At 43.4% G+C, this 16,937-nt stretch overlaps 2 protein-coding genes across 4 annotated transcripts; one reads left to right on the top strand and one right to left on the bottom strand.

Moving 5' to 3' along the window:
• The first annotated feature begins 75 nt into the window (after window positions 1–75).
• CCNDBP1 (cyclin D1 binding protein 1) lies at window positions 76–6,526 on the top strand. 2 transcript variants are annotated; one of them, XR_010623329.1, is made up of 11 exons: window positions 76–158; window positions 253–312; window positions 810–889; window positions 1,562–1,643; window positions 2,054–2,150; window positions 2,934–3,007; window positions 3,316–3,392; window positions 3,847–4,100; window positions 4,621–4,681; window positions 5,691–5,937; window positions 6,120–6,188. XR_010623329.1 is itself a non-coding variant. In XM_065754433.1 (11 exons), the coding sequence occupies exons 1-11, from the start codon at window positions 92–94 to the stop codon at window positions 6,226–6,228; spliced, it is 1,008 nt and encodes a 335-aa protein (XP_065610505.1). In that variant the 5' UTR covers window positions 76–91; the 3' UTR covers window positions 6,229–6,526. The 2 variants fall into 2 exon arrangements, 1 of the variants encoding a protein (XP_065610505.1); XM_065754433.1 differs by having other exon boundaries at window positions 5,691–5,737; window positions 6,120–6,526.
• A 461-nt stretch (window positions 6,527–6,987) lies between these two features.
• Window positions 6,988–16,227, bottom strand: EPB42 (erythrocyte membrane protein band 4.2). Of its 2 annotated transcripts, XM_065754029.1 has the most exons (13): window positions 16,064–16,227; window positions 14,189–14,374; window positions 13,265–13,495; window positions 12,685–12,803; window positions 11,859–11,981; window positions 11,292–11,469; window positions 10,824–10,962; window positions 10,368–10,471; window positions 9,838–10,080; window positions 8,783–9,097; window positions 8,308–8,468; window positions 7,765–7,898; window positions 6,988–7,251 (listed from the first exon to the last, which is right to left on the bottom strand). In XM_065754029.1, exons 1-13 carry the CDS (start codon window positions 16,071–16,073, stop codon window positions 7,101–7,103), a joined length of 2,094 nt encoding a protein of 697 aa, XP_065610101.1. In that variant the 5' UTR covers window positions 16,074–16,227; the 3' UTR covers window positions 6,988–7,100. The 2 variants fall into 2 exon arrangements, with proteins under 2 accessions (XP_065610101.1, XP_065610102.1); XM_065754030.1 differs by lacking the exon at window positions 14,189–14,374.
• Between the last annotated feature and the right edge of the window lie 710 nt (window positions 16,228–16,937).

The raw sequence follows: 16,937 nt of genomic DNA, 5'->3' as shown, positions 1-16,937 counted from the left end.
GAAGCGGATATGTGACGTACGGCGGCCGGCGTGACGCTCTGCCGGAAGTCGGAGTGGAGCCGTGCCGTAGCGCGGGGCGGTTCCCGCAGGCATGGAGGCGCGGGAGCTGCTGCAGGAGCTGCGCGGATCGCTGCGCGCCGTGCTGGCTCGGGTCAGAGGTGGGGGTTGGGGCCGAGAGGGGGCAGAGGCGGACGTTGCGCCGGAGGCCGGGCCGGCTGTCCGCAGGCTGAGGCCTTTTGTCTGCATTTACAGAGGGTGAACCGGGAGAAGGCCGCGAGCCGTTCGAGCCTCCGCGCTTCTGGGACGCGCTAGGTACGGCCGCGGGTAGCGCGATGGGTCGGGTGAGGCGTGGGGCCCGGCCGCAGGGCTGAGCTGCAGGTGAAACCCCTGGCAGGCAGGCAGGCCTTCAGCCGGTGCTTTTGCACTCGCCCTCAGCTCTAGGTCACGCTGGCGTTGCAAAGCCGTAGAGAGGCTGAAGTTTTTAGAACTATATATGTAAAGCCTTTCATCTGTCTTAAAGCCTTACAGAATGTAATAGTGAAGGTGTCCAGGACCAGGGGGTGAATGTGGTTGTGGATAGCAGTACCAGTTGAGTAAAAAGCTGACAGTGAACACACACCCAGTACATGCAATGTGTGTGTCTCAAAAGCACCATGACGTTTTTCTTTTGCGGTGTAATTTAGTTTAGGGTTTTTTCATGGTTGGAAGGAAGAAACAGTGGTGTTAGAGAAGGCACTGCTAATCTAGTTATTCTATTCTACTGGCTTTTACCTAAGAGACCTAATTTCTTCCATCTGAATCCTTCCCAGGTCAGGCATTCAAGGAAACATCACAGGAAGCTACAAAGCTTAGTCTGGCATTCTCAAGGCCTCCACTGCCTTCTGCAGAGGTTAGTATAAGCCTCCCACAGAGCAGGAAATTGCAGTGCGTGTGACAAGTTTGTGGTATCTCCCAATTCACTCAACTAAGACAAAGTTACTAGGTTCAGTATAAAAAAGAGACATGTGTGAGCTGTATTTTTTTTAATGTGTGTGAATCAAATTCAAGAATTACCTAGAAAAGTAATTTGTGTAAGGTAGGAGATGTGTTCTTGGTTTTTTTCCTTAAGTTTCTGCAACTGATTGTGGAAGAAGGTGAGATACTGGGCAGTGTAGATCTTCTAACAATGAATGGTGATATGTTTTCTTCTAATTAAGAGATTATTAACGCTGTATGTTTGAGGAAGGAAATAAGCACCTCTATTTGAGGATAATCAAACTATTTTTTCCTTTCTTCACATCCCTTGAGCCAGGCTGTGGTGGTCATACACCATATTTCAACTCCTGACACGTACAGTGAGCTTGCAGCTCTAGCTAATTATTGTCTTCTGTGTTTGTAGGCTTTACAGAAACATATTGTACCTTCTTGTTGTACTGTGCTTATTTCTCTGTTTCTGTGATCATGACTACTCTTCTTTTTTCTTACAAAGTAACATGAATTTAAATGATTGCTTTTGAGGCTTTCTAAATGCAGTGTGGCCATATCATATTTCTTGTTAATCCTTCTGTCTACCCACTTTCAGAATTGTCGGAAGCTGAGTGAAGATGTCCAAAATGCCATTCTTGCAGTTGCCACAGTGTACTACTGGCTCCCCAAGGGCCAAGGTGAGAGACTGATGGCAGGACACTGTCAATTCTTTCACCACTACGTAAAGAAAGCCAGTATTTCAAAGTGTTATGGATCTGGTATATGCAGGAAAATAGATTGACATGAGCTGAGCCTTGTTGTCAGCTTTTCTATAGACTTACAACATGATATGAGTGGACTTGACCATCTAGTCTTGGTGATTTTCATCTGTGAACAAATGATAATATAGAAAGTTGTATATTTGATCAAATATTTGTGTTTATAAAGTGTTGAAATCTCTGACTAAAGTCTTTTTAGAATTTTAGAATTTATGGAATACATATTGCTTCTGTGACTTTATACTGTGTTTTTTTACACGTCTGTGTATTCATCTATGTCAGTTTCTTTCTTTTTGACAATGTACTTGCTGTTTCTCCATCTCAACCAGGTACTACTCTTCGGAAGATGGTACGAGATGCTACCACTGAAGTATTGGAGGGAATGATTCAGCTCACAGAAACAATTCTCATTTCTCCACTGGGGAGGTAGTACTTTTCCAGCAAGAAGAAAAAGTTGCAAGTATACTTGCCAAGAAGCAGCAAGTGTAGGCTGCATTCATAAGGGAAGTGGGAAGGCAGGAGCTGTTAATCAGCACTGTTATCAGGCAGGCAGAGGCAGCAGCCTCACAACACCTCTTATCAGTAAGGGAACTCACCTTGTCCTTAACCAATCAAAGTGTTTGTGTAATCCAGCTAATCTGGGAAGGTGGAATACACTTGGTGCCCTGACAGTACCTTCTTGTCTCAGTGACCAAGTCAAGTACATCTGCCTAGCTAGAGAATCGATTTTCATCCTGTCTGTGGCAAGGAAATATGCTGGAAGTGGGATTTCCATGACGGTGCTTGATACTGTCTATACTGGTTGACAGTTCTGGCCTGTGGTGAATGGTGATTGCCTATCTCACTGTAGCTGTGGCCCGCAGTTCTTCAGAGGAAATATTATGCATCCTCTCTTTACTGTTTAATTTCTTTGCCTTAGGCAGAGGTCAGCAATCTCTTCTGATCGGTATAAATACTGAAGGTTAAATAATAATGTCTAAGCACCTTGAGAGGTCTTTGTAAGAGGCTCCTTCTTCTTGTTCCAGCTAATAACTAAACTTGGTAGGATTTATTGTAGCACCTCATGCTTTGCATGGATGTGAAATACCAGTAACAAGCTAGTTGGCCAGTATCTTTACAGCTGAGCCCCTTCTAGTTTGTGTGAGAATAATACAGCCTATCAGGGTTGTGTGGTGTTACCCTGACTTTGAGGGTTCTGTTTCATTTCAGCTCATCCCAGGAGCAGCTTATATCAACTGGTGGTGTATGGGAGGCATGTGAGCAAGTGTCCAGCCTGCCACGAGGTGAGCACTGTGTTTGCAGACCAATGGAACTAGGATGTGTGATCTTGAAATATTAATAATGCTTGAGAGGGGCGTTTTAGGTTGTACAACAGAGGCTTGCTTGTTCTTCTTCCTACTGTGTTGTGTTGTTAGTATAAGTATAGTCCTGCTCTGATTATTTGTATAGCAGTACAGTACAGCTCTGGGCTTTGCAAAAAAATTTGATCCTGTGGTCTCGAGATCTAATGGTTGTAAACATAACTGAATGTTGCTGCAAGCTGATTTGAATCAGTGCAGTGCTACAGTTTTCTTCGCGTTTCCTTTTGCAGATAACCAGGCAGCAGTTGTGTCAGCTCTGTCTGCATTTCTGGCTGTGGTCAAGGATGCTCTGGAAGAGATGGAAAATGTAAGGAAACCCCAAAGTCGATGAGGAACCTGTCGTGATGGTTCAGTAAATGAACACAAGGATTGTTCTGTGCACAGGCTTTTATTTAAATTGGTTCTAATATGATCAGTATTATTTTATGCCTGTATCTTCCTGAGGATTTTAAACCTGGGTCTGGTTTACCTTACCTTCGTGGAAGCTATGTTCTACACTGTGTTCATGGTTTTAGGTTGGTGTAAGAATGGAACTATTTGCCAGGTTCTTGCTGTTGGCCATATTGAGTGGGAGCCAGTGATTAGTTTTTCTTATTCCAATCTTACTGGAGTGAGCAGAGCCTGGGAGCAGACATGCTCATTGAAGAGAGGTTCCTTCGTAAACTATTTATATGATTTCTAAACCATGTTTTACTTATCTTCCTGGATATTACTGGAATGGATGTTAGGCTCTTAAGTTTTCAATGCATCTGTGTTCTCAGGCACTGGTGGAAGAACAAGACCCCTACAGTGATACCATAGAAGATGAGGAGCTGGGTTTTCGGGGTAACAGGGATACCTATTGGTCAGAAGCTGACAAGAAGCTGCTTGGCTCCTGCATGGGTTTAATGAAGGCTTCTAAAGCTTGCTTGAAGAAAGTCTTGAGTGTAGTGAAGGCTTATGGGAAAGCTGACTCTCCTGAACAGATTGCTCAACTGGATGACCTCGCAGACATTGCTAATGAGATCAGTCCAAGGTAAGCCGCATCCTGAACTGTGTTTGTGGTTTTAGGTTGATGTAAGAATGGGGCTTTCTGCTGGGTTCTTGCAGTTTGCCCTATTGAACTGTAGTCACTGATGAGCTTTTCTTACTGGAATTAACAGAATCTGGCAGCTGAAATGCTTCTTTGTGCTCCAGAGTAATCCCTGTTTTATTGGAGGTCTGGAAAACAGACTAGAAAAACCTTACTGATACTTAAGCTGTGATCAGGTGGTGGAAACAAGTATGAAGACTGTATCATAGCTGTTGAGAGTTTTGCAGGTTAGGAAAGGAACATGTGCTGCTGCTTAGAATGGAGTTGTGGCTTTGACTAGCAGTAAGGTAGGAGTCGCACACAGGCACGTGTGAAGGGGATGTAAAGTACCCCATGGATGTAGGCAGTGTTATCTCCTTGTGACATGCCTGACTTGCATTGAGGGTGGATGTAGAATTTGACCAGGATCTGTGAATTGTGCACCTGGGGCTTTCTTCCACTGCACCCCTCTCTTCTGTTCTAGTGTTGATGAGCTGGCGTTGAGCATGTACCCACCTATGAACCATTTGGCCGTGCGACTCAATGTAAGTTTCTGCAGCCTGCATGCAGATCTACTCACTTGACTGTAGGGAAAGGGGAGGAAATTGAGTTGGAGGAGTTATGTCTTTCAGGGAGAGGTGGGTGTTAGTCACTGTCTCAGTAATAGGTTCGTAGGGTTGAAGAGTCTCCTTTGGTTCACTTGTACACTCAGCAACTTTCAGGTGGAAGTGTATTCATCATCTTTACCTCAGGGAAGAGGATGTCTTTAATATCTGTTCTAAACTATGATCTATAGAGATGTCCAATGGCAGAACTCAGGAAAGTGAGGCCAGTGTATTGCACATCTATTAGATTTGCTCAAATAAAGTGGTCCTAATTAAAGAAATAAATTAAAAATTCTTGCAGTATGGTTGAGCATGAGTTTCACTTGTTAAGTGAAAGAAGTTGCTCAGAGGGGCACTGGAATCTCCTTCTTTGGAGGTGCTCAAAATCTGAGGGGGGTGGGCGGGCAAGGCTGTGAGCAAGCTGACTGGACTCAGATTTGCCTTGGTTTTGAGTGGGAGGTTGCACTAGGTGTCTTCCAGGAGTTCCTTCCAACCTAGGTTAAGTATATACTTTCTCTTACCTGAAATGTTTTACTGTGGTTTCAGACATTCACTGAGTGGCTTGAATTTTTTTGTTCATGAATTTTTTTTGTTCATTGCCTATTATCAAATTGCATTACAATCAATCACTTGAAACTTCATGCCTTTTTTTCAGTAACAAATTCTAATAGATTTATCTTTTTAAAGAAAAAATAATAATGAAAAAATTTTCAAGTATACATCCTGTCTTTATTTTTACCTATCCCAGACAGCAACAGATTTGGAGATAATGCCATCCTGGCAGTGGTGTTAGATGACTTCCTTTTGCATCAGAGTCTTTGGCAGTTTTACTTATTCTTGACTATGTTAGACATCTCTGCACCTCTTTTTTTCCAGTTAATGCTGGACTCCCCCCTTTTTTTTTTTTTGCATGTTTGGCTTATTTTGTTTCCCTTTTCTTTCTTTGTAGGCTGCTAAATTGGCCTCAGTATTAAAGAAAGTCTTAGAGATTGCAAAGTGAGTATGAGTTACAATTTATGAGCATGTATTCACTGCTGTGAATGTTAATATTTCTACTTCCTGTCAAAGATGATTCAATTCTAGACAGCAAATGCTGTCGTATCGGAGTAATTCTGATGTTATCCAGACACAACACAATAGGAAGAGGATGGCAGGAATGAAAGAAGTTACTGCTGAAGATGGACATATATGTCAAGGTTTGAAACTAGAGATATGGACCTGGGTTCTTTGTTCAAGCACTGTGGGGCTGTAGAAGTCCTGTTTTAATACTGAAGTAATTCAGCATTTCACAATACCGATGTGCTGGGGGGACTTTTTGATACTTAAATATAAACCCCCCGCACGAGGCCTTCCTAATGAATTTCCTCCACTTTTGCAGGACAAGCCATGTATGTCCGCCATCAGAAGAAGGCTGGGTGCAGTTTCTAACAGGTGCAGTAGATCACAACATGGACAAAATCAAGAACTTCACCCAGGGTGAACTTTAGCTCTTCTGTGTCCACATGTGCTACTGCCAGTGGCCCTGATACATGCTTTTCCAGTGAACCGGCCATTCTCCAGCTACAGAGAGAATTACAAGGACAGTGTTTTTAGGAGGGAACTTTACTGCTGCCTGGCAAAACTTGCCCAGAAAGTCCCTCTTTGCAGCTGCAGAAGATGTGGTTTTGCTTGGACTCTTGGGATGGTGCAGTGCTTCATTTTAATGCTGTGAATGTGTTCTGTTTCTCGGACATTACAGCTACTATGGGGTTCAGAGAACAATAAAGTATCACTAGATTTGTGCCATTAGCTGCATCTAATTCTGTTTTCATGTGGGAGAGAATATATGCAGAAGAAAAGGATCTTGATTCTCTTGAAGTCAGCCAAAGGAAGTGTTTAAAAAAATGCTGTATTCTGTCTAACCTTAGAGAAGAGTAAATGATATTCCTCTCTTCTATTCCCTAAGTGGTAGAAAATATCCACTGTATTACCAGCTTCAAGGATCTGTAGGAGATAAGAGTACTTCTCTAGAGAATTGCTATATCTATCACTTTGAAGTTCTCCATTATGGGTTTGGTTGTTTTTTTTTTGTCACAGGAAAGAATGACTGAGCCCTGGCATGTTCAGCAGGAATGCACACAAACCTGGCATCTGCTTGAGCACATTGCCAATCTTTTTCACAATAAGGTTCAGCTTCCAAAACCCAAGAGTGGGTGTAGTGATAGATGGGAAAGAGATGAGTATGTGTGAATAGTAAAAGTCAGACATGACTGTAAATATAACTTTATTTAAATTTTTAACATCAGTGTTCACCAAAGGTTGAGGCACAGATCGTGACCACTTTTGTAAATAGGATAGTAAATCTGCTCTAAATTGGACATCATGCAGCTGCAACGTTGATGCTTTTGTAACTCTTCAGGTTCTGGATTTGAAGGCAGGAAATGCGTGCAGTGAGCCTTCTGGGCCCTGCTTCCATGGGGGTGAAGGAGATATGCAAATCTTGAGTGCTTTCAGGTTGCACAGAACCCAGCCTGAAAGGCAAGAAGGCATTATACAGGAAGTACACCTCTTGGTATTTCTAGTTTCTGGCCCCAGGAGATGTATTTCTGAGGCATGAGTGTGATGGCAAAAAGAATAAAAATAAAAAATATATATTAGGAGCAAGTATTCAGAAAAAGTTATGTCAATTGAGTTCCCCATGGAAGTATCTAAGTTTAATTTGTCCTAATGCAGTTTCTTGAGAGAAATACTGCTTTTTCATGTGGAGAAGCATATGTGTCTTTGGATAATTTGGCTAAGTCAGATTTGCTCCATTCTTCAGAGAATGGAAAGGCCTGCTGGAAGTTATGTCCTCTTTTTCACTGTGAAAATCTTATGTATTATCTCTAAGTAAGGGAATGCCTGAGGCTTTCAGCTGTAGTGATCTCTTCCTACCGTGTTGCTGCCTGTTTATTCTGGGGGACAGCCTTTCCAGGACAAGGATTTCCCTGGCTTGTGTTTGTTTTTCCATTTAACTGCTCTTGGATCAGCCAGTCTGCACTCACCTGTATTTCTTTTGTCTGTAAATGAGCCCTCGCCCTTCAACCACTATCACACACTTCTCCAGGGGTTCAGTGAGAGGATTCAGGAGGCTGATCTTCACTGTGGATGGCTGGTACAGTACCACGTGTTCTGGAAACTGTTGAAAGAAAGCAGAGCAGAAACTCAGAGGAGAAAAGAGCCTTGTATAATAAAGACAGGGAACTGATTTGCCAGAGGTCTCAGCCTGAGCTGCCAGTTGCCAGAAGATGAAGTCCAGGTTTCTTCACCACTGCAGTACTCTCCTGTAGCTTTCATCTACATCTCACTTGCAGACTCGTGACTCTTAGTGGTTACCTGTATTTATTTGTTCTTGCACAAGCAAGGTAGAAGTGGGAGATGCACTGTATACAGCAGTGCAGTACAACTCACCTTTCACAAACTGACATTTCAGTGCTTTGAAAGAAGACAGTATGAGGAAAGCCACTTAATGTAGCAGAATTTTTCTGCTGTCATTACAAAAGCCGTTTTCTCACTGCTGCAGTAACAGAATGACAGACCAATCTAACCTCTATAGTCAGAGGGGGATCACAAATGTTTATCTCTTCCTGTGCAAAGTGTATGTAGGAGGAGTCTTCATCTCTCAGCATGGCAGTCAGCCTAAGCAGACGGTTCTTTCCCAACTCTTTTCTGTACCATGAGTAAGGCACGAAGACTTGCAGGGTTTTAACTGGAATACAGAGTGGTGAAATACAGATTATAACACAACTGATGTTAAATTCTGATGTTCTTTGCCTGCATGCTCAACAGTGAACTGAAAACTGCACCATTTAAAAGCCTGGGTGATTCTGACTAACCTACAAATTCGTAAACCTATGTGCTGGTCCACCCAACATGCTGCCACTATTTTCTTCCCTCCAAGGTCATTTGTTTGGATGGCCTGCAATTGGCTTTCCAACCAGTATTTTGTAAACTTACAGCTAAGTGCATTTTTCTGAAGTGAGAGGACTAAATACACTTCTCTAACCTCAGAAGAGTCCTCACCTTCGTTGCTTTGGAGGATAAAATTAAACTTTTCCTTCCAAAGTTGCTTAATGGGAACACCATTATAGTGTAGAGTCTGGACTCCAAGTGCCAGGTGTGTAGCCTTTTCTCTGCCACTGTGGTTAAATACTTCAATGGAAAGTGGAATATCTTGTCCCAGTGTCAGAGGACTCTTGGACTGGAGGTGGATGAAAAGGTTTATTGGCTCTTCATGGGCAGTAGGAATGGAGATGAGCTCTCTCCTGCCACTGATTGTCTGAAGTGTCTTTATCTTTCTGTAGACTTTGTCAAGTACTTTCTTTTCCTGAAAAGAGCCTGTCACCAAAAAATAAAAAAACACAGTTTAGTATTCTTTCTTGTTTAGTTGTTGTAAAGCAGTAAGTGCAGAAAAAGTTGAATTATCCCAACTGTACTGTCCTTCTTATAGCAGAGATAACTGTTTCTGTGGTTGAAGCAGACCAAGAATTTCAGCTGAGAGAAAATTGGATGTGTCTGAAAGATTTCTAACAGTTTTTGAGCACTTTGATGCTAATAAATGTCAGAGATTTTCTCTTTGTAACTGTAGCTGTGGAGTGGTACTATATTGGCTTGATGGACTGCAGCCAAGGAGGGAGCATGCCATACACTAAGGTGAGTCAATAGGGTTGTGTCAGGTAAACAGAACAATGATAGATTCTGAAGAGGTGCTATTTGAGGGTTGGATTTAGATAATGTCTAGGAGCATACAGCCCTTTTCAGAAAGCTGGAGTCTGAAATGTGATGTAAGGGTAATGGGAGATGAATGTGCAGGTAACAGAAGTCAGGAAAGGAGGTTTTCCAGACAGGAAGGTGCCTGGTGGAGAAAGGCCTGTCCTAGTGAGCTGGTAATTAAGCAGGATGAAACTCGGGTATGACCTGTACTTTGGTTCTGTGGGCAGCAAAAGTCAGCCATTGTTGCTCAATTCAGGGGCAAGTAGTGAGAAGCAGACGTCCCTACTGTTCTGCTGTGGCTCTGTAGTCATTCACCCTTCACATGTAACACTGTCAATGTGCTTCAACATGTGTCCACCTCATACCTTCAGGATATTTGTAGTTGTGTGTGATATCCTCGCAGCGTTCACTGCCCACACTCTTGGTGCTGATGTTGTTGCCAGTATACTTTGTGCAAATTAAAGCTGGCTTGATGCTGTCATCTGCCTTGTGTATCCAGACCTTGCATTTTGCATTCATGGCAGCAAAGAAGTAGCAAACATCATAATCCACTTCTGTGTCCCCTTCCTTGATGGCTTGCACAGGAGCTGGCCCACAGAAGTAAGGGCCTGAAGAGAAAACATAGCCCAGTTAAGAATCAGATGCTTTACCAGCTAGACCAACTAGGAGTAGTGTAAACTTACAAGGAGTGGTATGTTAAGTGTTTAGTTAAGGAGGCCATCAGGGAGCAGTGCTGCAATGGATATTTTAAGCTCTACAAGCTGCATGAACCAAACAGGTCAGTGATGATTTAGCGCATGCAGCCCTCAGAGTGCTGCCCTCCCATTATGAGGGCAGAGGGATCAGACTGCTTCATTTGTTCCCCTTTTCTCCATATCTCTCTTTAATATCTTACCTTTGCTTTTATTCTGGCAGGTGGCATCCAGTGCCTGCCATCCACTGTACTCTGGCAGCAAGTCTGTTCGAGCCATCCAGCATTCATTCCAAACATGGCAAGTCCTGTGAGAGACACAGCACGTGCTTATAACAAGGCACCAAGCCCTGTGGTACAGGACACTTTTAGCCAACCCACAGCTAATGAATACTTCTTTGGAAGAGCTCAGAACATGGGAACAGTAGAGACCATGGTTTTTGACACAAGTGGAGTTATCTCTGCGTTGGCTGGGCTGTCCTTCCTTTGTGGGTAGAAATGTTTCATTGCTGGATTTTCTCAAGAACAAGTTATGTAGGCTGGATCTTAACTTAGATAGACCTTTTAAACATCCCTGCAGCTGTTTTCCTTTTTCCCTCTGTCACGTCCTTGACCCAGATAGTCTCAAACTCTTGCTTGGGCCCTGCCTTGTTTCCTTACCAGATACGGGCACTCTTGTCAGGTGTGAGCAGTGTCCCATCTTCATCATAATGCTCGTCCACTTTTGGGCTGCTGTTGGTGTTGTGAGCCCATGTGAAGCCTGTGACAACCCTGGTGGGAATTCCCAGGCATCTCAGAACTGTGAAAGAAAGAGCTGTGAATCAGTAGTGCATCCTGCCCTAAAGTGTCCCTGCTGTTAGATGTAGAGCCTTTTGGTCTCAGGAAATGGCAAGGGCACTGTCCCTTCAGGAAGTAAGTTACCATAGGGGCATTCAGGTGTGGTGTGTACTAATGCTCTTTTAGCCCAAAGCTAGCAGTGCTGAATGTTGATGAGGAAACTGTGAGGATCCGCCTCAAACCTAGAGATTAGAGGTCATTATATTGGAGTCTGTGTTAAGCCAGGAATTCAGGTATATGCTAGAAGATTCCCAAACCAAGTAAGAGTTTGATCAACACGCAGGTCTGTACCTGAGCACATGACTGCAGCAAACACCCAGCACTGCCCATAGTGAACAGGTTTGCACTGTAGTGCGACCCACTGTTGGAGGATGGAGCTGCTGCCCAGCCACTGGGAAGGGGGTGTCCCATCATAGCATTCTCTGGTTCCAGATTCTGTCAGGATTCTTGCAGCCTCATTGCAGTTCATCTTCAGGGGAGGAGGAGACATAGATGGATTAAGAAATTAAATCTCTGTAACAGTTAAACCGTATCCTGTTTGATGAAGCTACTCCCAAGGCAGCTGAAACCATAATAATTTTTTGTGAAAAGCAAGAAGGTCATAACTGGGTAGATGATGTGCAACAGCCTCCTTGGGGTTATCCAGTAAGTGTGCTGTTGTTACTAAGAAACTCTGGTTGACTACTGCAGGAATGTCAGAAAATGCTGAAAATAGGTAGGAACGTTACTTGGAACAGCCCTGGGCAAGGTTACTCTTCGGTGAGTACTTTTCCAAAATTGGGAATGAGATCATACTAGTTTTCTGTCTGTTTTCAGGTCTGATCTGCCGGGGTCTGGGCTGTTGACGGCTCTCCTTACCATGGCAGCAACTGTGCGGCAGATGTAAACGGGGTTCTTGCGCTGGGTGTGATCCTTGTCTTGTTGCTGGCTTTCACCTACATCCAGCAGCATGAAGCAGATGTCCACAATATTCACATCAAACTGCAACAAGAACAGCAGCTCAGGAATTGTGGCCTGAACATTTTATTTTCTGAAATCTCTGTAAGGGATTGTAATGGCAGATGCTTGCTCCCTTTCTACTAATATTCTTCTCTGAGTGGGCTGTGGAGGAGAGCTCTGGGCAGAGATTTGAAGGAAGAGCAGCTCTGCAAGTTTATTGAAACAAGATGGAAACTGCATTAGTATTATGCTGCATCTCCTGACTGAAGGGAATTCGGGATTTTCTGAAGCACTTTTTAGGTTGGCACAGAGCTACTTATGTAATTTGGTGGCACTAAAGTGGAATAGAATGCAGGTGTCATCGCTGTCTTTGTCAGATAACCTTGGGTAAATCAGAAAATCCTTCCTCTTTACCTGTAAAATAGTGGTAATATCACTAAGCTTTTATATAAAATGCTTTTATGTCTGTTGAAAGGAAGGCATACAAATCCCAGATTAATGTATCTTTTTCACTGAGAACAGGCCAAGAAATTAACTAAAATTATGTAAATTGGATTATGGAACTTCATACATAGGTCTCTGTTCTCCTGTACATTCCTAAAAACAATAGTGAGTACAGATCACAAGTACTTTCTTCAAAGCCCAACAGCATTGGTAATGAGTAGTGTTCTGTACAATACTGGAAATAGACACCCTTCCTCTACTGGTTGTAAGAAAGCACAGATACATTTTACCTCTTACTCACCTGACTGAAGTCCCAGGGCTGTGCCAGGATTTCATTTTCAGTCCCCCAGTAGATGACACCATCTTGGTTTAAAATGTACTCCTGCCGCTGTGCCTCATTAGGCAAGAACACTTCATCATCTAATTGAGAGGAAAAAACATCAGGAGGAAAGCACTCAGATGCTTCCAGACACCCTTGCATCAGCAAACTGTACTATACTTAAGTGGTGCCTAGCATATTGTCCTGGGGAAATAGGGTGGAGAAGAAATTCATTGCAACTTCTGTTTGAATGGAGGAATGTCAAGCAGATCCTACAGAACTGTTGCACTAACTAGCTCTTCTACTCTGGTGTCTGATGGCTTTCCTATTCCAAGAAAAATCTGTGATTCTGACAGCAGAGTCCTCAAGGAACAGAGCAGGAGTGCTAGGAAGGCCTTTTCAGGGTCCTGTAGAGGCAGCACTGCTTGAAGTGCAGGGGAGGAGCAGGGGAAGTTACTGGGTAGAATCCACCTCATCCTCTCTGGAGGCCGAGTGCCTGAGCTCAAAGCTGGTTTTATGAAGTGACTGGTCCCAGTCTGCCTTTTTGTTTTAGACTACTTACCTCGGCACCAAGGGTTAAAGAGAAGGATGAATTTTCCCAGGAAATATTTAGACTTGGAGGCATGTAAAAACAGATTATACTGGCCAATGGGAGCATGGGCAGGTGTGTTCACAGAGATGGTCCAGAAGTATGGGTCCTGTTCTTCTAGTCTTGCACTCCACTGCTTCTGGTCTCCCAGGCTGGAGATGGGAAACTCAACCTGGGTTCTCTCTGCTTTGGAGCACTGTGGTCCTGCAGCAAAAGAGATACAGTTTCCAGACATGTATTGCTACCCATCCACTGCAGATTTTAGCTACAATGGTCTGGAGCTAAAGCTCCTTCAGTGTAGGAGAGTCTTAACCCTTTAGCTTAGTGCTTATCCTAAATGCTTCTATCTTAAAGCTTATGTATCTTTTTGAGGTTAGTAGCTGACCAAGGCCACCTTGTTTGAAAATGGAATGTGTATTTCATACAGTATAGAAACCCAAAATGGTCAGAATGATGCAGACCTGCAGCCCCTGGGATACTGTGTCTTGTGTCAAATGTCACAGCCAAGTGACCAGATATAGAGCATGTAGGTCAAGCTGGGACTGAATGGTCCTGCTCTTCCTGGGGCTGTCACTGGAAAACAGTCTGGAACAGAAAATATCTGCAACAAGCTTAATTTAAACATTCCTAATGCAGAAGCCAGGAGTGAGAAGAGATCCCGTGAATACTTGCAAATCATAGAGCAGTGAACTTTGCATTGGTTGCAGTGCTGCAGCCTCTTTTCTGGAAAGAGGTTTAGTTCTGACCTTGTAGTCCCAGCAGCAGGAGACACTACTCTGGTTTAGATAAACTGTTTGTGTGCCTGACTTCTAAATCTGTCTGGCTCTGGAGATGCCTACCAACTCTGTTCTTCATGTGGCTGCTGGATGAGAGCTCTGAAAGGTTTGGTAATGTTACCTGTCTGTACTAAGAGGGAGGTCCTTTTCAGCTGCTTCAGGTAGTTGTGTAATGGAGATGAGAAGCTCACTGTGATCATGAAAGGCTGCCCCCGCCTCACGATAAGCCTTTCAGTGCTGATTTCTTCTGTGTGATGGTTATTGTTGTTTGTTATGATCTTAAGATTACATTTTTTGATGCTCAGACCTGTTGGATGAGAGAAGTTAAAATGAGGTTGAGATAGTGAGCTCCTTACACTCTGAGCCTGGGCCTAAGACACCTATTTGTTTCTACACTCAGATGGTACCCCTGCCTGTGAGAGTTCCTGACCAGTAACTATCAGGACCTTCACTGTGAACTTTCTTGTGTCAGGTGGCTTTTGCTCATACCTTTGCAATGTTAAGTGAACTGAATGACTTTACAAAGCTCTTTCTGCCCAGCAATGGACATGGAACATACCAGAGCATTCAAGTGATACACTGTAGTTAGCACTGAGCATGCATTGTGACTATAGTTGGAGTCTCAGGTTGTGTGCTCCAGAGCACTGATGGAAATCAAAGCAGCTGCACTCCGTGTGGATACATTATTGAAGTTGTGCACATGAGGCAAGGTATCACCACTTAGAGTGGATATGAGGTCTTCAAGCAGTTATTTCTAGTTATGTCTGATGTGAAAAGACAACCAGCAGCTGGTGCAAGTCCAATCTGGCTGTGTGGTCCTGGAACCATACTGGATCACAGCAAATAAAACACCAGTTAATCCTTCCTGACACCACACTGGTTAGTAATTTCACACCTAAAAGCTCCACGGGAGACATTAGAGCACCTTCTTCTGTCTTCTACACGTGCATCATACACATCACATGTTCCTCTGTCCAGTGTCAGAGGAGGAAAAAAAATAAAGCTGTCAGAATTGCAGGTTCCCTGTTCTTATCTAATTTGGTGCTCAGTTCCCTTAGTGTGATCACATATTTGCACTTTTCTTCTGGTTTTGATGGTGTTCTTAATCTTTCCAAACTTTCTGCTGAGAAGCAGATGTCATTCTGGTTTCTCTTAGAATTGGGATCATTCTGAAGTCACTATCTTCAGCTCCCAGTTCATCACTGAGGCCCTTAAACCTGTGAGTTGTAACTGCTGTCCTTCACATGATGTATCCTGCCACTTCTGACTGAAGGTACCCCCTTTGCTCCAGCTAAGAAAAACAATGATCCCCAAATCATCACCTTTCTGTCTAAAGCCACTGCTCCTGTCCTAAAGTGCCAGTTACTTCCATTTGCAGTTTTCATTTGTCTGCTTTCTCCTCACGTCTGACTTGCCTTGTCCTCTATATTGACACCTTCTCACGTTGCTGTTGTCCTTTCTGTGTTGGTTGTGGAAGTCTTACTGCACTGTTGGCTGTTACTGCTTCTGGTCTGGCTTTCAAGTCCCTTTATGGCTGTTCCAGTTCACAGCTTTGCACCAGTTAAATTTTACAGAGCCAGCTCAAACAAAGCTTGTGTATTTTCTTCTGTATGGTGAAGGTGCCTGGTCTGACTGCTTTGTGGACTGGTAAGTCATATGCAGTCTGGAAATCTGGGTTGCTGTACTTCCTGTGACTTTTCATAGATCTCATTTTAGCTTCCTTTAGAGTTGCCCAGGACCCCTTCCTTCCTCAAGTGGCTAAAACACTTAGTCATCTCTCTGCTTCAACTCTGTAGTCTAGTTTACTTCCATCTCTCCTGCCACCACATTAACTTCCTCAGACTTTGTAGCACTTTCTTGGTTACTGGCCTGCAAGAAGCTCATCTCATCTCTTCTAGCCTAATGAACACTGTCTTGGAGCAAGGATAGCTTTTTTCTTCTTTTCTAACAGACAAATGGCAAATGCTTGGGACTAGCAGAAGTGATTATCGCTTACCTTGGCCCATGGCTGCTTGCCTTGTACTGTGGCAGTCTTCAGCTCCACTTGATCTGGTGGATGATGCCTCCTTCCTTCAGCCTTCTTTAAAAACAATCTACTTGCAAAGTTGTTTGCTCAGTTTCTTTATAAAGGGTGTGTCATGATGTTGTCCCTTCTTTAGCTTATCTTGTTGGCCTTCTGTGCAGAAGCTGCGGACTCTTTATCTGTCAGGCCACACTAGAGCTGAAAGGGTGACTTTCCTTTGGTATGGATAAGGTTAAATTCCACAGTCGAGGTGAAGGCATTAGAAACCTCTTCGTCAAAGAGCTGTATGTTCAGGACCCCAGAATAGGAAATGCATATTTTAGCTTGGCCCTAAACTGTCAACAGAGTGCACTTTAAGGGTTACCCTTGAAGAAGAGCTGCTCTCTAACAGTGGCTGCAAGATACTTAGATACTAAATCCTTCAACAAGTAAACAAGTCAGTATGTCCAGAGCACTTTTGCCTAATTCTAAAACATGAAACCTTTTAAATGAGGAAACCTGCTAAAAGCAAAAACTGTAAAAAGCAGAATTTCTGCAGCATAGTGCAGATTATTCAGAAATGTCACACTGAAGGCTTGGATTACATTCATAGTGATTCCTAAAGTTGCTGTAAGATGAAAGGAAGGAAGGTCACTGTACTGACAAACAATTGGTCAAAAGACAGAAAGTAAGACAGCAGTAATGAAAGTTTCACAGTGGAATGAGTCGCCAGTAGTTTGCAGAAGTCCATGATCTTTGATGAGTTCATGAATAATTTGGGAAGCCAAGAAAAATGAAAAAGGTGGCAAAGTGTGTTCAGTTATTCTGAGTAATAAAGATGAAGGTGGCAGCTTTGGAATAGTTGCAG

The sequence above is a fragment of the Cyrtonyx montezumae genome, unplaced genomic scaffold (assembly GCF_038088225.1).
Source record: "Cyrtonyx montezumae isolate F1298 unplaced genomic scaffold, pur_monq_1.0 scaffold_9, whole genome shotgun sequence".
Taxonomy (NCBI): domain Eukaryota; kingdom Metazoa; phylum Chordata; class Aves; order Galliformes; family Odontophoridae; genus Cyrtonyx; species Cyrtonyx montezumae.
The sequence above is the reverse complement of the archived record's forward strand: the minus strand, read 5'-3'. Positions and strand labels throughout refer to the sequence as shown.

Coding starts and splice junctions, on each gene's coding strand:
- CCNDBP1 (XM_065754433.1), top strand. CDS start 92: ATGGAGGCGCGGGAGCTGCTGCAGGAGCTGCGCGGATCGCTGCGCGCC. Junction 313..809: donor GCGCTTCTGGGACGCGCTAG/GTACGGCCGCGG, acceptor AATCCTTCCCAG/GTCAGGCATTCAAGGAAACA. Junction 3,008..3,315: donor AGTGTCCAGCCTGCCACGAG/GTGAGCACTGTG, acceptor TTCCTTTTGCAG/ATAACCAGGCAGCAGTTGTG.
- EPB42 (XM_065754029.1), bottom strand. Junction 11,982..12,684: donor AGCCCTGGGACTTCAGTCAG/GTGAGTAAGAGG, acceptor TTCTTGTTGCAG/TTTGATGTGAATATTGTGGA. Junction 8,469..8,782: donor TATCCTCCAAAGCAACGAAG/GTGAGGACTCTT, acceptor TCTGTATTCCAG/TTAAAACCCTGCAAGTCTTC.